Source organism: Staurois parvus, unplaced genomic scaffold (genome assembly GCF_062004578.1).
Source record: "Staurois parvus isolate SC_StPar_1 unplaced genomic scaffold, SC_StPar_1.0 ptg002845l, whole genome shotgun sequence".
NCBI lineage: Eukaryota > Metazoa > Chordata > Amphibia > Anura > Ranidae > Staurois > Staurois parvus.
In genome coordinates this window covers 111,150-127,223 of record NW_028320641.1, presented here as the reverse complement: position 1 = coordinate 127,223, position 16,074 = coordinate 111,150, and the positions used below count along the sequence as shown (strand labels likewise).

The window sequence follows — 16,074 nt, the reverse complement described above, 5'->3', positions numbered from 1 at the left end:
GAACGCTTTTCAGAGGCAATTGACAGGTGGTGAGGAGGTGATGTGACGCCTCTATTTTAACCTTTTTGCAGACAAAAAAGAAACCCCAAAGCCGAGCTTTAGAACCACTTTAGAGATCTTTTACGGTTAATCAACTTCAAAAATAATTGTAGCGTACCTCAGCAGCTTCCTACACTTCCCGGGGCTCATCTAATTCATAGAGTTCTGCGGTGCAGCAGTGACTGATGTATTGTGTTTTGTATTTCAGGTTGTCAGAGCTGCAGAAGAAGCGGCCTCCACCCTAGCGAGCTCCATACACCCCGAACAATGCATCAAAGTCCTCTGTCCCATCATCCAGACGGCCGATTATCCTATCAATCTGGCTGCTATCAAGATGCAAACTAAAGTCATTGAAAGAATTTCCAAGGAGTCGCTGCATCAGATCCTGCAAGACATTATTCCCGGTTTGTTACAGGTAATTCACATCGTTCCTTTGTGGAATCGGCTGTCAGTGGTGCTTATCCCACCCATTCCTTTCCTAGAAAATTCCGCCTCTTCCCCGCGTGCTTTTCGGCTTAGTGCCAGATTATTTCCTTCAGTAAAAGTCTGATTAGTTTTTGTCAGGTTCAACATTTATGAAGCAGCTGCCAGTTATACAGAAGTTCCCAAACTAAAAAGTGAAGCGTGATCAGCGGCAACAGGCGCTAGAACCCCTATGGTATCCCTTTCCCCTTCTCAGTGCCTGACGCAGATACAGTTGTGACCAAAATTATTCAACCCCCAATGCTGTAAAGGGGTTTAGGGACTATAGTGTACATTTGGAATTGTATTCAGAATCAAATCCTACAAGGACGTTGTAACTACCCAAATGCAACTAAAATGACATCAATTGTTTATGTAATACAGTAGTAAATGGTTCTTATGTGGTTTCTTCATTGCCACAATTATTCAACCCCTTAAAGACTACCACTCTGAAGAACAGAGGTTCATACAGGTGCTTTCCATCAGGTATTGAAAACACCTGTGGATGTCACCGAGCAGCAATCAAGCATAATAAGCACCAATTAGGCAGCTTTAAAATGACTGTGATACTCAGCTCCTTCTAGACATTTACTGGTGTGGTTACAAACATGGTGAAGGCAAGAGAATGGTCCAGGAAGACAAGAGAAGAGGTGATTTCTCTTCACAGGAAGGGCAATGGCTATAAGAAGATTGCAAAGATGTTAAACATACCAAGAGACACCTTAGGAAGCATCATTCGCAAATTCAAGGCAAAGGGCACTGTTGAAACGCTACCTGGTCGTGGCAGAAAGAAGATGCTGACTTCGACTGCTGTGCGCTACCTGAAGCGTAGAGTGGAGAGAAGTCCCCGTGTGACTGCTGAGGAACTGAGAAAAGATTTGTCAGATGTGGGTACAGAAGTTTCAGCCCAGACAATAAGACGCACACTGCGTAATGAAGGCCTCCGTGCCAGAACTCCCAGGCGTACCCCCTTGCTGTCTCCAAAGAATAAGAAGAGTCGACTGCAGTATGCCAAAAGCCATGTGGACAAACCACAAAAGTTGTGGGATAGTGTTCTGTGGACTGATGAAACAAAATTAGAACTGTTTGGGCCCATGGATCAACGCTATGTTTGGAGGAGGAAGAACAAGGCCTATGATGAAAAGAACACCTTGCCTACTGTGAAGCATGGTGGAGGGTCAATCATGCTTTGGGGCTGTTTTGCTTCTGCAGGTACAGGGAAGCTTCAGCGTGTGCAAGGTACCATGAATTCTCTTCAGTACCAGGAGATATTGGATGGAAACGTGATGCAGTCCGTCACACACCTGAGGCTTGGGAGACGTTGGACCTTTCAACAGGACAATGATCCCAAGCATACCTCCAAGTCCACTAGAGCATGGTTGCAGAGGAAAGGCTGGAACATTTTGGAGTGGCCATCGCAGTCACCAGACTTAAATCCGATTGAGAACCTCTGGTGGGACTTAAAGAAAGCAGTTGCAGTGCGCAAGCCTAAGAATGTGACTGAACTGGAGGCCTTTGCCCATGAAGAATGGGCGAAGATACCCGTAGATCGCTGCAAGACACTTGTGTCAAGCTATGCTTCACGTTTAAAAGCTGTTATAACTGTAAAAGGATGCTGTACTAAGTACTAAGATTGAATGTCACTTGGGGGTTGAATAAAACTGATAATGCTGTGAGCACAGAAAAGACATTTGTGGTTATTTCATTATAACTGTTATGTTATATTTGTCTGACCTACAAGTGCCTCTTTAATGTAAATGTAAGCAAGATGACTGAATGATCAAAAGCAATGTCAAACTGGCCAAAACACTCAATTTCAGTGGGGGTTGAATAATTTTGGTCACAACTGTATTTGTACTGCATGGGGTTCACTTCGCACCACAACGTCTTCATTCTTGGGGTAGGTCTGACTCGCCTAACTGCCCACATTGTAAGGCAGCAGTTCTCAACCTGTGGGTCGCGACCCCTTTGGGGGTCGAACGACCCTTTCACAGGGGTCACCCTGTCACAGGGTCACCCGAGACACCGCTTCTCTATCCGTCTCCAGGCGGGTCCGCCCACATGCAGATACGCCCACCTACGAATACCCTGCATGATGACATCATCGCGCCAACCCCATCACATACACCCCGTACAAATACAGGTGTATGTGACAGGGTTGGCGCCATAATGTACTTATGTGGACCAGTCACACGTGTAAAGAGTAGCTACTGTGTTGAAAGCAGCTACTGTGTTGAAATAATAGTAGCAAAATTACAGTTATGAAGTAGCAACGAAAATAATTTTATGGTTGGGGGTCACCACAACATGAGGAACTGTATTAAAGGGTCACGGCATTAGGAAGGTTGAGAACCACTGTTGTAAGGTCAATACAGGATCCTTCATTCATACGCCAAACTGATGGCCCTCCAGCCGTTGCGGAACTAAAAGTCCCATCATGCTTCTGCCTGTGGGAGTCATGCTTGTAAATGTCAGCCTTGCAATGCCTCATGGGACTTGTAGTTCTGCAACAGCTGGAGGGCCGTCACTTTGACCCCTGTGCGCTCCATCGTTACCGGGCAGCTGTTTTCCAGACACTTAACAGTATATGCTTGATTCAAGGCCCACTTGATCCTAAAGGTGGGAATACACGATTAGAAAATTGACCGATCGGTCATCCGACGACCGAGAGGCGTTCGTTCGTTGGTCGAAATCGTGGCCCACATTAACCAATCTAAAAAAAACGTTCGTCGGGCAATACGTAGTGTTGACGTCTTACGTACAAGTGGAAGTGATGCGGTGTGCGTGTGACCTTGTAGCCACACCCTGCCGCCCAGAATGATCAATATACACAACGATTACCAGCAATGAGTATAATATCATTTATTACATGACCTCTATACATAAATAGTGATACATAAAATATAATCTGCAGAATTCTGGTTTCATGATCTCATTAGGCCAACCTACTTTTAACATTTGGATGAGCAGGCGGATCCGCTGACGGATTCTCCCATCTGAAAAGGGCCTCTATCTTGCTTTTTTCTACTATGATCCCATGGAACGTTGTCTTATGTAGGCCGTCAACCTTTTCCCCTCGCCATTAGGCGATGATCTGGTTTATCTCTAATGCTGTTTTGTTTTTGTAAATTGAAAAAAAATCTTTCAATCAAAAAAAAACAAAAAACCTGATTTCGGACCAGCAATGTACCCGTACATCACTGGAGTTTTCATGGTTGTACCGGAGTGATGCTGCAACTGCAGGCATCACCTCGATATCATTTTTTAGAGCCAGCGATCCATTCTCTCGTACAAGCAATCGTAGCAGCTATTAGCCACTCAGTTGCTTGTACAAGCAGCGGGATTGGACATCCCCCTTCCCCCTCCCGCCACTCTCTTGGGAAATCCTGTCCCACTGTGAGGAATCCCAAGCGACCAGCCAGCACGTCCACCTGCTGGCCGGACAGCCAAACAAAGCTGGAATCTTTAATGTAGACCGGAAGTGATGACCTGACATCACGTTGGGTTTACTTAGAAACTTATGGCGCCATTTTTAAAAATCTGAAAGCATTCAAAAACGCCTATCTTGTTGTTTTGAATGCTTTTAAGTGTAGAGGAGGGATTTGGGGTCTTATAGATCCATCCATAAAAATACCTGTCATGTCTATTGCTGTCACAGGGGATGTTTACATTCCTTGTGACTGCAATAAAAGTGATCAAACAAAAAAATGTAGGTGACAGTGTAAAAAAAAAATAAAAAATAAAGTGCCACCCCCACCCTGCGCGTACGCACATGTCGGTCCCGCACGCACACAAATGGCGATCATCCCACACATTATTATTATACAGGATTTATACAGCGCCAACAGTTTGCTCAGCACTTTACAATATAACGGCAGACAATACAGTTCAATACAAGAGGGTTAGGAGGGCCCTGATCCTGGGAGCTTACAATCTAAAAGGTGAGGATCATGGGCAATAATTCTAGCACCAGACCTTCTCTGTAAATCTAAAGTGATAACCTGTAGAGGCTTTTAAAGCGTCTCCTATGAATAGTAAAATTTACGTCGTTTGATGCCGTTGCGCAGGCATGTGAAATTTTAACTCGTGACATGTTTGGTATCTATTTACTCGGTGTAAGATCTTTTATATTTGGGTTACGTATTGTGTTCTTTGCAATAAAAAAAGTGTATTCTTTCCCAAAAATTGTGTTTGAAAAAAACTGCTACACAAATACTGTGACATAAAAAAAATGCAAAAAAAATACCAATTAATTCTCTATTATATTACATAGTTAGTCTGGCTAAAAAAAGACAAAAGTCCATCCAGTTCAACAATAGAAAAAAAAGTTACAATCCCACACCCACAGTTGATCCAGAGGAAGGCAAAAAAAAAACTAGCAAAGCATGATCCAATTTGCTCCTGCTGGGAAACAAATATACATTTTCTAGCAAAAAACACTGATTTTAAGATGTAAACAAAAAGTGCCAGAAATGGCCTGGGGCTGAAGTAAAAAAAAAGTCAAAAATCCCACAAGGTGCGAAGGACTCCAGTGCTACAAACCAAGCTTTCTGGAGCTCTAAAGCAGTGGTTCTCAACCTGTGGGTCGCGACCCCTTTGGGGGTCAAACAACCCTTTCACAGGGGTCCCCTAAGACCATCAGAAAACACATATTTCCGATGTGTAAAGAGCAGCTACTGTGTAGAAAGCAGCTGCTGTGTTGAAAGCAGCAGTATTGGAGGTAAAATGACACTCATGAATTATAATTACTGGGTAAATAATTTTATGGTTGGGGGTCACCACAACATGAGGAACTGTATTAAAGGGTCGCGGCATTAGGAAGGTTGAGAACCACTGATCTAAAGCTTCCAAACGGGAGGACATCTCTGAACTTGCTCTGCACATACCGGTGTCATCTGAATGACTTCATCAGGGGCTCATACAATTCCTATAGAGCTGAACATGTCTGCATGTACATGTGTGGACCATCTCAGGGGTGAGCAGGAAAGGGTGGCTATGTTCACATACACAAGGGGGCCACAGGAAGCAACTGTAGCCACCCCCAGAACAGGAAGTCTGAAAATAGAAGAAAAAAAGCTTGCATTCAAAAGATGAAACCGAGGAAAAGGTAGAAGGTGCATTCTACTTGTATATATTACATTTATTTTATTTCATAAAAAAATGTTTAGTGTGATTTTAAGGAGCCAAGTTACCTTTCAGTCCATTAACCCCAGTAGATGAAAGTCCAATTAACTTAGAGGTTCTAAACGCAAAAGGTTCAAAAGGGCTATTCTAACTGCAGCACCACTGCTCTGTCTTCCTGGTCCTACAGGGGAGATTGAGAACAGGGGGAGCCATGGGCTCCTGCTACTGTCAGTCAAATCCTGTGAGAAGGGAGCAGGGGCGTTGTAGCGGAACCGGACCCAGACTGCACTTGGGTATTTCCGTTAGACTCCCGCCTTCCCCGTCCGAACACCGACTACAGACACCACTCTTGAAGTAAAACCAGGAAATAGACTACTTTATTTCAACACAGATACAAGACATATACATTCAAGGGAACAACCCCCCCCCCTGCATTATGACACAGGGCGGGGCAATCCACACCCAGTAGCAAGAGACACACCAACAGACAGTCCCATCAGGGGTGCCGGAAACACCCCCCACCAAGTCAATACACACAAACGCACACATCCCATAATAGTTTGCTCCCAAGTAAGACACACAATAGAACAATGGGATGCAACCACATAACACCAAACAATCCACAACCCCCCACTCTAATATTAGGACAGATCACCCTGTACCCCTAACAGGCACAGGGTAACTTACACATAAGAGGGATGTGGGGAGCTGAGACAAGGGTCCCCACTTCTCCAAAGTGAACTGTGTTTCATGGGCCCCCCACCCAAAGTGACTCCCTATGGAGACACGCAGCCTGGGTCAGGATCGCATCTGCCTGTGTGGCCCCATAGCACACGGCTTGCTAAGGGGGCACCTAGAGGAAGGAGGAGCGAACAGCGTCGCCAGGGGACTCCAGGAGAGAAGAGGTCAGGGGTCACATAAGTACAACTTCTTTTTATTATTTAAATTCTTTAGGTTCATGGCTTATCGGCTCCAGGGATTTGTGCAGTCCTGATTGTAAACCAGCACATTTCCCGGTCGTAGCATGATGTACGGGAAGATTACATTGTTGACACAGTTGAGGCATTCGGGGTTTGACTTTGCGCCCATCCCATTCTAGGCGTCCACTAGAATATTGATTACTGATGGAGACAGGAGCTGCTCCCACAGAGGTGATGGTGTCTTCTGGTCAATAATGTGGCCCAACCTGTTCAGATGAAAGGGCCGGAGAGACACTGAGCAAGTGGCATGGTAAATTCTGTAGTCACCCCGGGCTCCAGGCCAGCTGAACAAAAAGCGTAACATGAAGTGTCATTGTAATGGTAAATGGGGCTCCTCCCATGGTTAATGACGTTCTATTGGAAGCAGGCTCTTTTCATTCAGTGTATTTACAATTAATGCATAGTATAGGACTGTTTTTACTACTTATACAGTGCCTTCAAAAAGTATTCATACCCCTTGAAATTTTCCACATGTTGTCATGTTACAGCCAAAACCGTCAATGTATTTTTTTGGGATTGGATGTGATAGAAATGGCCCATAGAAAAGTGGCACATAATTGTGAAGTGGAAGGAAAATGAGAAATGGTTTTCAAAATATTTTACAAATAAATCTGTGAAAATTGTGGCATGCATTTGTATTCAGCCCCCTTTACTCTGATAACCCTAACTAAAATCTAGTGGAACCAATTGCCTTCAGAAGTCAACTAATTAGTAAATAGAGTCCCCCTGTGTGTCACGTGATGTCAGTATAAATCCAGCTGTTCTGTGAACCCTCAGAGGTTTGTTAGAGAACATTAGTGAACAAACTGCATCATGAAGGCCAAGGAACACACCAGACAGGTCAGGGATAAAGTTGTGGAAAAGTTTAAAGCAGGGTTAGGTTATAAAAAAATCTCCCAAGCTTTGACCATCTCACGGAGCACTGTTCAGTCCATCATCCGAAAATGGAAAGAGTACGGCACAACTGCCAACCTACCAAAACATGGCATTCAAGAGCATTCATCAGAGAAGCAGCCAAGAGGCCCATGGGAACTCTGGAGGAGCTGCAGAGATCACAGCTCAGGGGGGAGAATCTGTCCACAGGATAACTATTAGTCGTGCACTCCACAAATCTGGCCTTTATGGAAGAGTGACAAGAAGAAAGCCATTGTTGGAAGAAAGCCATAAGAAGTCCTGATTGCAGTTTGTGAGAAGCCATGTGGGGGACACAGCAAACATGTGGAAGAAGGGGCTCTGGTCATATGAGACCAACATTGAACGTTTTGGCCTAAAAGCAAAACGCTATGTGTGGGGGAAAACTAACACTGCACATCACCCTGAACACACCATCATCATGTGGTGGGGATGCTTTTCTTCAGCAGGGACAGGGAAGCTGGTCAGAGTTGATGGGAAGACGGATGGAGCCAAATACAGGGCAATCTTAGAAGAAAACCTGTTAGAGGCTGCAGAAGACTTGAGACCGGGGCGGAGGATCCCCTTCCAGCAGGACAAGGACCCGAAACATCCAGCCAGACCTACAATGGAATGGTTTAGATCAAAACATCTTCATGTGTTAGAATGGCCCAGTCACAGTCCAGACCCAAATCCAATGGAGAATCTGTGGCCAGACCTGAAAATTGCTGTTCCCAGACGCTCTCCATCCAATCTGACAGACCTTGAGCGATTCTGCAAAGAACGGGCAGAAATGTCCCTCTCTAGATGTGCAAAGAGACATCCCCAAAAAGACTTGCAGCTGGAATTGCAGCCAAAGGGGGTCCTACAAAGTATTGACTCCGGGGGGCCGAATACAAATGCCACCACACTTTACACTTTTCAGATTTATTGGTCACAAATGTGGAAAACCATTTCTCATTTTCCTTCCACTTCACAATTATGTGCCAGTTTGTGTCGGTCCATCACATCCAATCCCAAAAAATACATTACCAACATGGGGGACATTACGGGGGGGGGGGAAATACATTGTAACATGACAACATGGGGGACATTTCAGGGGGGAGGGGAAATACATTGTAACATGACAAAATGGGGGACATTTCAGGGGGGATACATGGTAACATGGGGGGCATTTCAGGGGGAGGGGGGAATACATTGTAACATGACAACATGAGGGACATTTCAGGGGGGAGGGGAATACATTGTAACATGACAACATGGGGGACATTTCAGGGGGGATACATTGTAAAATGACAACATGGGGGGCATTTCAGGGGGAGGGGGGAATACATTGTAACATGACAACATGGGGGACATTTCAGGGGGAGGGGGGAATACATTGTAACATGACAACATGGGGGACATTTCAGGGGGGAGGGGGAATACATTGTAACATGACAACATGGGGGACATTTCAGGGGGGGAGGGGAATACATTGTAACATGACAACATGGGGGACATTGCAGGGGGGAGAGGGAATACATTGTAACATGACAACATGGGGGACATTGCAGGGGGGAGAGGGAATACATTGTAACATGACAACATGGGGGACATTTCAGGGGGGAGGGGAATACATTGTAACATGACAACATGGGGGACTCGAAGGCCACTGAAGTGTGGATGGTTCATGTCGGCCTTCTCCCACAGTGGAGTACAGCAACTATCTGAAGGTCATACGTGTCTTCCCGTGTAGAACAATGCACACATCGGAAGGCGTGTAGTCACATCTTTCCTGGCGCTGTGCAGTGACGTGTCTGAAGACCGGACTGATGATGAACGTATTTTAGTTGTAACCCCGATGTCTTCTCTCTCCAGGGCTACGATAATACGGAGAGCAGCGTCCGCAAGGCAAGCGTCTTCTGTCTTGTAGCCATTTATTCTGTCATCGGAGAAGAGTTGAAGCCGTATCTGGCGCAGCTTACAGGCAGCAAGGTAAGAATTGGCCTTTGTGTGTGTGTCGGCGGTTGTATGAGCGATCGTCACTGCTACAATACAGGTGTGCCTTATCCTTCAGAAATCACCTGATCCCAATGTGACCAATCTGATCAAGCCGATTGGCATTGGCAGAAAAGAACAAAACATGGCGCACTCTCCTCGTGCATCACCGGAATAATGTGAAAATGTATTTAAAAAGGCAAAAACATACAAGCCAAAAAGGTCATAGAAACCAAGGATGCCAGTCGTGGACAGCATGGGTCCTCACATCAAGTGCTAACGCGTTTCGGGAGTCGAACTCCCTTCCTCAGACCAATAGATCAATTGCTCTGAGGAATGGAGTTTGACTTCCGAAATGCGTTAGAATTGATCCGGGGACCCATGCTGTCCACGACTGGCATCCTTTGACGACTTGTCTCGGATAGGGGAGGGGAACTCCCTTCCTCCGACCAATAGATCAGTTGCTCTAAGGAAGAGAGTTCGACTTCCGAAACGCGCTATATTGATTCGGGACCCATGCTGTCCACGACTGGCATCCTTTGACTTCTTGTCTCGGTTAGGGGAGTCGAACTCCCTTCCTCAGACCAATAGATCAGTCTCTCTGAGGAATGGAGTTTGACTTCCGAAACGTGCTAGACTTGATCCGGGGACCCGTGCTGTCCACGACTGGCATCCTTTGACGACTTGTATCGGATAAGGGAGGGGAACTCCCTTCCTCAGACCAATAGATCAGTCTCTCTGAGGAAGGGAGTTCGACTCCCGAAACGCGTTAGTCTTGATCCGGGACCCATGCTGTCCACGACTGGCATCCTTTGACTTCTTGTCTCGGTTAGGGGAGTCGAACTCCCTTCCTCAGACCAATAGATCAGTTGCTCTGAGGAAGGGAGTTCGACTCCCGAAACGCATTAGAACTTTACCCGAGGACGCACGACTGGCATACTTTGACTTCTTGTCTCGGTTTTTATGACCTTTTTGGCTTGTGAGTATGTTTTTGCTTTTTTAAATACATTTTCATATTATTCCGGTGATGCACAAGGAGAGTGCGCCATGTTTTGCTCTTTTCTGCCAATGCCAATCAGCTTGATCAGATTGAATGGGTCACATCCCCGATCTGCCAAGGGCGGGACCTCAACAAGTGCAAGATTCCATTTTGAGTGCAGCAAGAGAGATTGGAGTGCCGGTTTCTGGTGACTGTTAGATTGGCAGTATTGGGTATATGGGCTCCGTGTGAAAGGTGTTTTAGCCTCCCGATACATAATCCAGAAAGATACCGATTGTACTGTATGTGTGCTTTGTCCGGAAACATCCATTCCCAGCGCAGGGCCGAAGCCAGACTAACAACGCTCTGCATGTGTCACTTCATACAGTGAACTTGGCCTCTGCCTGATCTTCTTTGTGTACCAGACGGAGCCGGACTGGAAATAATCCCAACAGGTTACATGCTTCCTTCTTACACTCGATGATATCATGGAAGCCGCCATTGGCTCCTACCAGCCCACAGGTCCTGTTCAGAGGGGCAGTTTTCAGGCCGTTCATCAGGAGTCTGCTGGAACTTGAACAGCTAGCCTTAGAAAGCACATAGGAAGACGGGAACAAAGCACTGCATGTACCTCGGGGAACAGAACACATGTATAACAATGGAAGTGAGACTCCCTAATGAGGAAGTCTAAACCTAGCTAAGCGTAAAATGATTCTAATGGCAAATTTTTATTTTTTTTTCTTAACCACTTCCCATCCGGCCCATGTCTATAAACGGCTGAACGGGAGCGCTCCCAAAGCGGGTTGACGTTTCTAAACGTCACTCGCATTCACTGCCCGTGTGCGCTTCCTGGGGGTGCGCAGCACCGCGATCCAGAGTATACAGCAGAACACCGATCACTGTACTCTTTGTGAGGTCCTGATTCATGTGATCACTGATTGGCCAATCAGTGATCACAGGAGCAGTAGTAAACGATGTCACTTCCTGACATTGCTTACTACGTGTGAAATCTGTGAATGATCACAGAGGTCACATGGTACAGGGCTATTCACAACAGCCTTGTACCATGTGACCAGCTGTGACCAATCACAGCTCTCACAGTATTTCTCAATGGCTGCAGGAATGCAGCCAGAGAGAAGGAGAAATTATTCCTCTTGCAGCCTTTATGGGTGTAAAAGCAATCGGTGTAAAAAAAGGAAAAAAAAAATCTTCATCACCCCCCACAAGTAGTACAGTGTCACTATGGTGACATTACTGCTAGGGTGACAGTATGTTAAATAAAAAAATATATATATATAATATAATAAAATAAATTTTAAATAAAAATGTTGAAAAATTTTAATTTTTGGTTATAAACTAATTTGTTTTTGTTTTTTTTACTAAAAAGATAGCTGAATAAATTTTGGCCAAGAATTATGATGAAATATTATTTATTTGCAAAATGTTATAAGAACACTTTTAAAAAAAAAAAAAATTGGACTTTTTCATTTATACAGCAAAAAAATTAAAATCCCAGCGGTGAATAAATCCCACCAAAATAAAGTTTTATCTGTCTCAAAAAAAATGCTAAACAATTCATATGGGTACAGTATTGCATGACCGCGCAATTGTCATTCAAAGTGTGATAGCGCTGTAAGCTGAAAATTGCCCTGGACTGGAAGGGGGGGGGGAGTGTCCGGACTGGAAGGGGGTGAAAGCGTCCGGACTGGAAGGGGGGTGAAAGCGTCCGGACTGGAAGGGGCGTGAAAGCGTCCGGACTGGAAGGGGCGTGAAAGCGTCCGGACTGGAAGGGGCGTGAAAGCGTCCGGACTGGAAGGGGCGTGAAAGCGTCCGGACTGGAAGGGGCGTGAAAGCGTCCGGACTGGAAGGGGCGTGAAAGCGTCCGGACTGGAAGGGGCGTGAAAGCGTCCGGACTGGAAGGGGCGTGAAAGCGTCCGGACTGGAAGGGGCGTGAAAGCGTCCGGACTGGAAGGGGCGTGAAAGCGTCCGGACTGGAAGGGGCGTGAAAGCGTCCGGACTGGAAGGGGCGTGAAAGCGTCCGGACTGGAAGGGGGGGGGGGGGGAGTGTCCGGACTTGAAGGGGGTGAAAGCGTCCGGACTGGAAGGGGGTGAAAGCGTCCGGACTGGAAGGGGGTGAAAGCGTCCGGACTGGAAGGGGGGTGAAAGCGTCCGGACTGGAAGGGGGTGAAAGCGTCCGGACTGGAAGGGGCGTGAAAGCGTCCGGACTGGAAGGGGCGTGAAAGCGTCCGGACTGGAAGGGGGGTGAAAGCGTCCGGACTGGAAGGGGGGGGGGGGGGGGAGTGTCCGGACTGGAAGGGGGGTGAAAGCGTCCGGACTGGAAGGGGGGGGAGTGTCCGGACTGGAAGGGGGTGAAAGCGTCCGGACTGGAAGGGGGGGAAAGCGTCCGGACTGGAAGGGGGTGAAAGCGTCCGGACTGGAAGGGGGGGAAAGCGTCCGGACTGGAAGGGGCGTGAAAGCGTCCGGACTGGAAGGGGCGTGAAAGCGTCCGGACTGGAAGGGGCGTGAAAGCGTCCGGACTGGAAGGGGCGTGAAAGCGTCCGGACTGGAAGGGGCGTGAAAGCGTCCGGACTGGAAGGGGCGTGAAAGCGTCCGGACTGGAAGGGGCGTGAAAGCGTCCGGACTGGAAGGGGCGTGAAAGCGTCCGGACTGGAAGGGGCGTGAAAGCGTCCGGACTGGAAGGGGCGTGAAAGCGTCCGGACTGGAAGGGGCGTGAAAGCGTCCGGACTGGAAGGGGCGTGAAAGCGTCCGGACTGGAAGGGGCGTGAAAGCGTCCGGACTGGAAGGGGGGGGGGGGGGAGTGTCCGGACTTGAAGGGGGTGAAAGCGTCCGGACTGGAAGGGGGTGAAAGCGTCCGGACTGGAAGGGGGGTGAAAGCGTCCGGACTGGAAGGGGGGTGAAAGCGTCCGGACTGGAAGGGGGGGGAGTGTCCGGACTGGAAGGGGCGTGAAAGCGTCCGGACTGGAAGGGGCGTGAAAGCGTCCGGACTGGAAGGGGGGTGAAAGCGTCCGGACTGGAAGGGGGGGGGGGGGAGTGTCCGGACTGGAAGGGGGTGAAAGCGTCCGGACTGGAAGGGGGTGAAAGCGTCCGGACTGGAAGGGGGTGAAAGCGTCCGGACTGGAAGGGGGGTGAAAGCGTCCGGACTGGAAGGTGGTGAAAGCGTCCGGACTGGAAGGGGGGGGAGTGTCCGGACTGGAAGGGGGGTGAAAGCGTCCGGACTGGAAGGGGGGTGAAAGCGTCCGGACTGGAAGGGGGGGGAGTGTCCGGACTGGAAGGGGGGTGAAAGCGTCCGGACTGGAAGGGGGGGGAGTGTCCGGACTGGAAGGGGGTGAAAGCGTCCGGACTGGAAGGGGGTGAAAGCGTCCGGACTGGAAGGGGGTGAAAGCGTCCGGACTGGAAGGGGGGGAAAGCGTCCGGACTGGAAGGGGGGGAAAGCGTCCGGACTGGAAGGGGGTAAATAACAAATCTGTCATACTTTTCTGCTCTGTGCAGTGATTTTACACAGACCGGCCTAATCCAAATTTCTGCTCCAATCACCTGTGCTGTCAGAGCTGTGAGCAGGTACCAAAATCAGGAAAAAGACATTCCACATATGGGAGAGGAGGGGGAGCAGAACTTCCCTTTTTGGGTCAAGTTCAGCTTTAACCCCTTGGCACTGACACCTCCTGGCCCTTTAAGGGGTTTGTGATGTTGGGAGGTGGGGCAGAGTTTAGTGTCATGTGACCGGCTGTGATTGGCTGTTACATGATTGAAAAGGTCTGGATAGCAAGCAGCGATCGGGACCCTTCCAAGAGGCGCCCGTAATTATGCCGGGAGCGCGCAGGACGACGTGTGTTTACTTTGAGTACGCAAATATGCAACCTCTCGGCATTGAGGCCCAGGTGCTGAGAGGCCGAATATTTGCGTAGGTCAGAGCCAACAGGTTAACTACCCGTATCTCAGACCATATCGGTAAAGCTGGCCATACACATAGTGATTGCTCAACCTTCCATATTAACCAGCAACTGTTTAGTGAGAGGGCAATGCATTCACTTTATATGTAGGGCAGCACAGTGGCTAAATGGTTAGCACTTCCATCTGGCTGTACTCAGGTCGTTGGTTCATATCCCAATCATGGCACCACCTGCCTGGAGTTTGCATGTTCTCCCTGTGCCTGTGTGGATTTCCTCCGGGTACTCCGGTTTCCTCCCACACTCCAAAGACATGCTGGTAGGTTAATTGTCTCCTGTCTAAATTGTCCCTGGTATGTGTATGTATGAATGTGAGTTAGGGACCTTAGATTGTACGGTCCTCGGGGGCGGGGACTGATGTGAATGTACAATATATATGTAAATCACGGCGTACATTGATGGGGCTATATAAGTACCTGAAATAAATAAATATCTGTGCATCCAGTGCTGTATTATTTCTTGATTTTTTTTTTTTTTTTCTCCCACATTCCCTTTCAGATGAAACTTCTAAATTTGTACATAAAAAGAGCCCAGACGACGAACAGCAACAGCAGCTCTTCCTCGGACGTCTCCACGCACAGTTAGTGGGCAGGTTGTGTCCTGGGCGGCTTTTGGAGAACGTCGGCAGAGCGCGGCGCCAGCACCTTCCACACACAGAGGATGTGTCCAGCGGCGGGCCATTAAATATTATTAACACTAATACAAACGACAACTTCATCGCTGGAGGAGGAGCCTACGAGGCTTTACAGAGCTCCAGAGCTGAAGGGGTTTTATTAGTCAAGATAATGGTGTTTCTCTTGTCCATTTGCTAGGAATTTCCTAAAACAAAAAAAAAAAATTAAAAATAAAAAAAAAAACTGCCCCCCATCCGGAGCTGCGGGGTGAAGAAGCGAACAGCAGTGCCTCATGCCTTTCTGCAACTGCACCTCCCAATATTTGTTGCAATCAGTATTTTATTTAAAATGTATGTGAATTTTTTTTTTTTTTGTTTGTTTTTTTGGAATTGAATGTAGAGGGAAATTGTGACTCAGTGGTAAGGCAAAAGTTCTCCTATATGAAAGCCGTACAATTAGCATTTGAAACACATTGGCTTTAGAAATTTGCAGGCGGCCTAAAGTTTGCACTCTAAATTCTGGTTTTTGTTTTTTTTTTGTTTTTTTTCTCTGTTTTGCTGTTTTATGTTGTAAATATTCAGCAAACTAATTTTACAGCTGCTGGTAATATCCCCTTTAGAGGGACCTGGCTACGCAGTGTTGAGCTACATCCATTAAAACTGTTTCACATTCAGCGAGTGGACAAGATGTTGTTATTTAAATCCCAGATTTCTTCTTTTTTTTTTTTTTTTTCTTTTTTTTTTGTTCTCCTTTCCTCTCTCCCATTTCCAAGCATGCTGTGTCCTCCCAGTGAGATGCATCAAATTCTATGCACAGTACGGTCGGGGACTAACACGGATCCTTGTAACATGTACATGTTTTATTTTGCTAATACTTTGTGTTCCAATGATGGGAATGTCATGTATTTTAAAATGCTTTCAATCTGGTTTTTCTTTTAAAACTTGATGCACGACTGCATTGATGAATGGACACCGGACGTTGGCGACAGATTTTTACATCTATCTATCAATATATATATATCTATATGTATAGATATA

General features: G+C 47.1%; 1 protein-coding gene across 1 annotated transcript in view; it reads left to right on the top strand.

The window, feature by feature from the left end:
- Positions 1–15,710, top strand: part of LOC149429047 (CLIP-associating protein 1-like) — a gene marked incomplete at its 5' end in the record, with an annotated part of 158,285 nt that extends 142,575 nt beyond the window's left edge. Inside the window, 3 exons of the mRNA XM_089666790.1 lie at positions 248–454; positions 9,357–9,473; positions 14,922–15,710. Coding sequence (XP_089522916.1) covers positions 248–454; positions 9,357–9,473; positions 14,922–15,008 — 411 coding nt within the window. The remainder of the gene's footprint in view (positions 1–247; positions 455–9,356; positions 9,474–14,921) is intronic.
- Between the last annotated feature and the right edge of the window lie 364 nt (positions 15,711–16,074).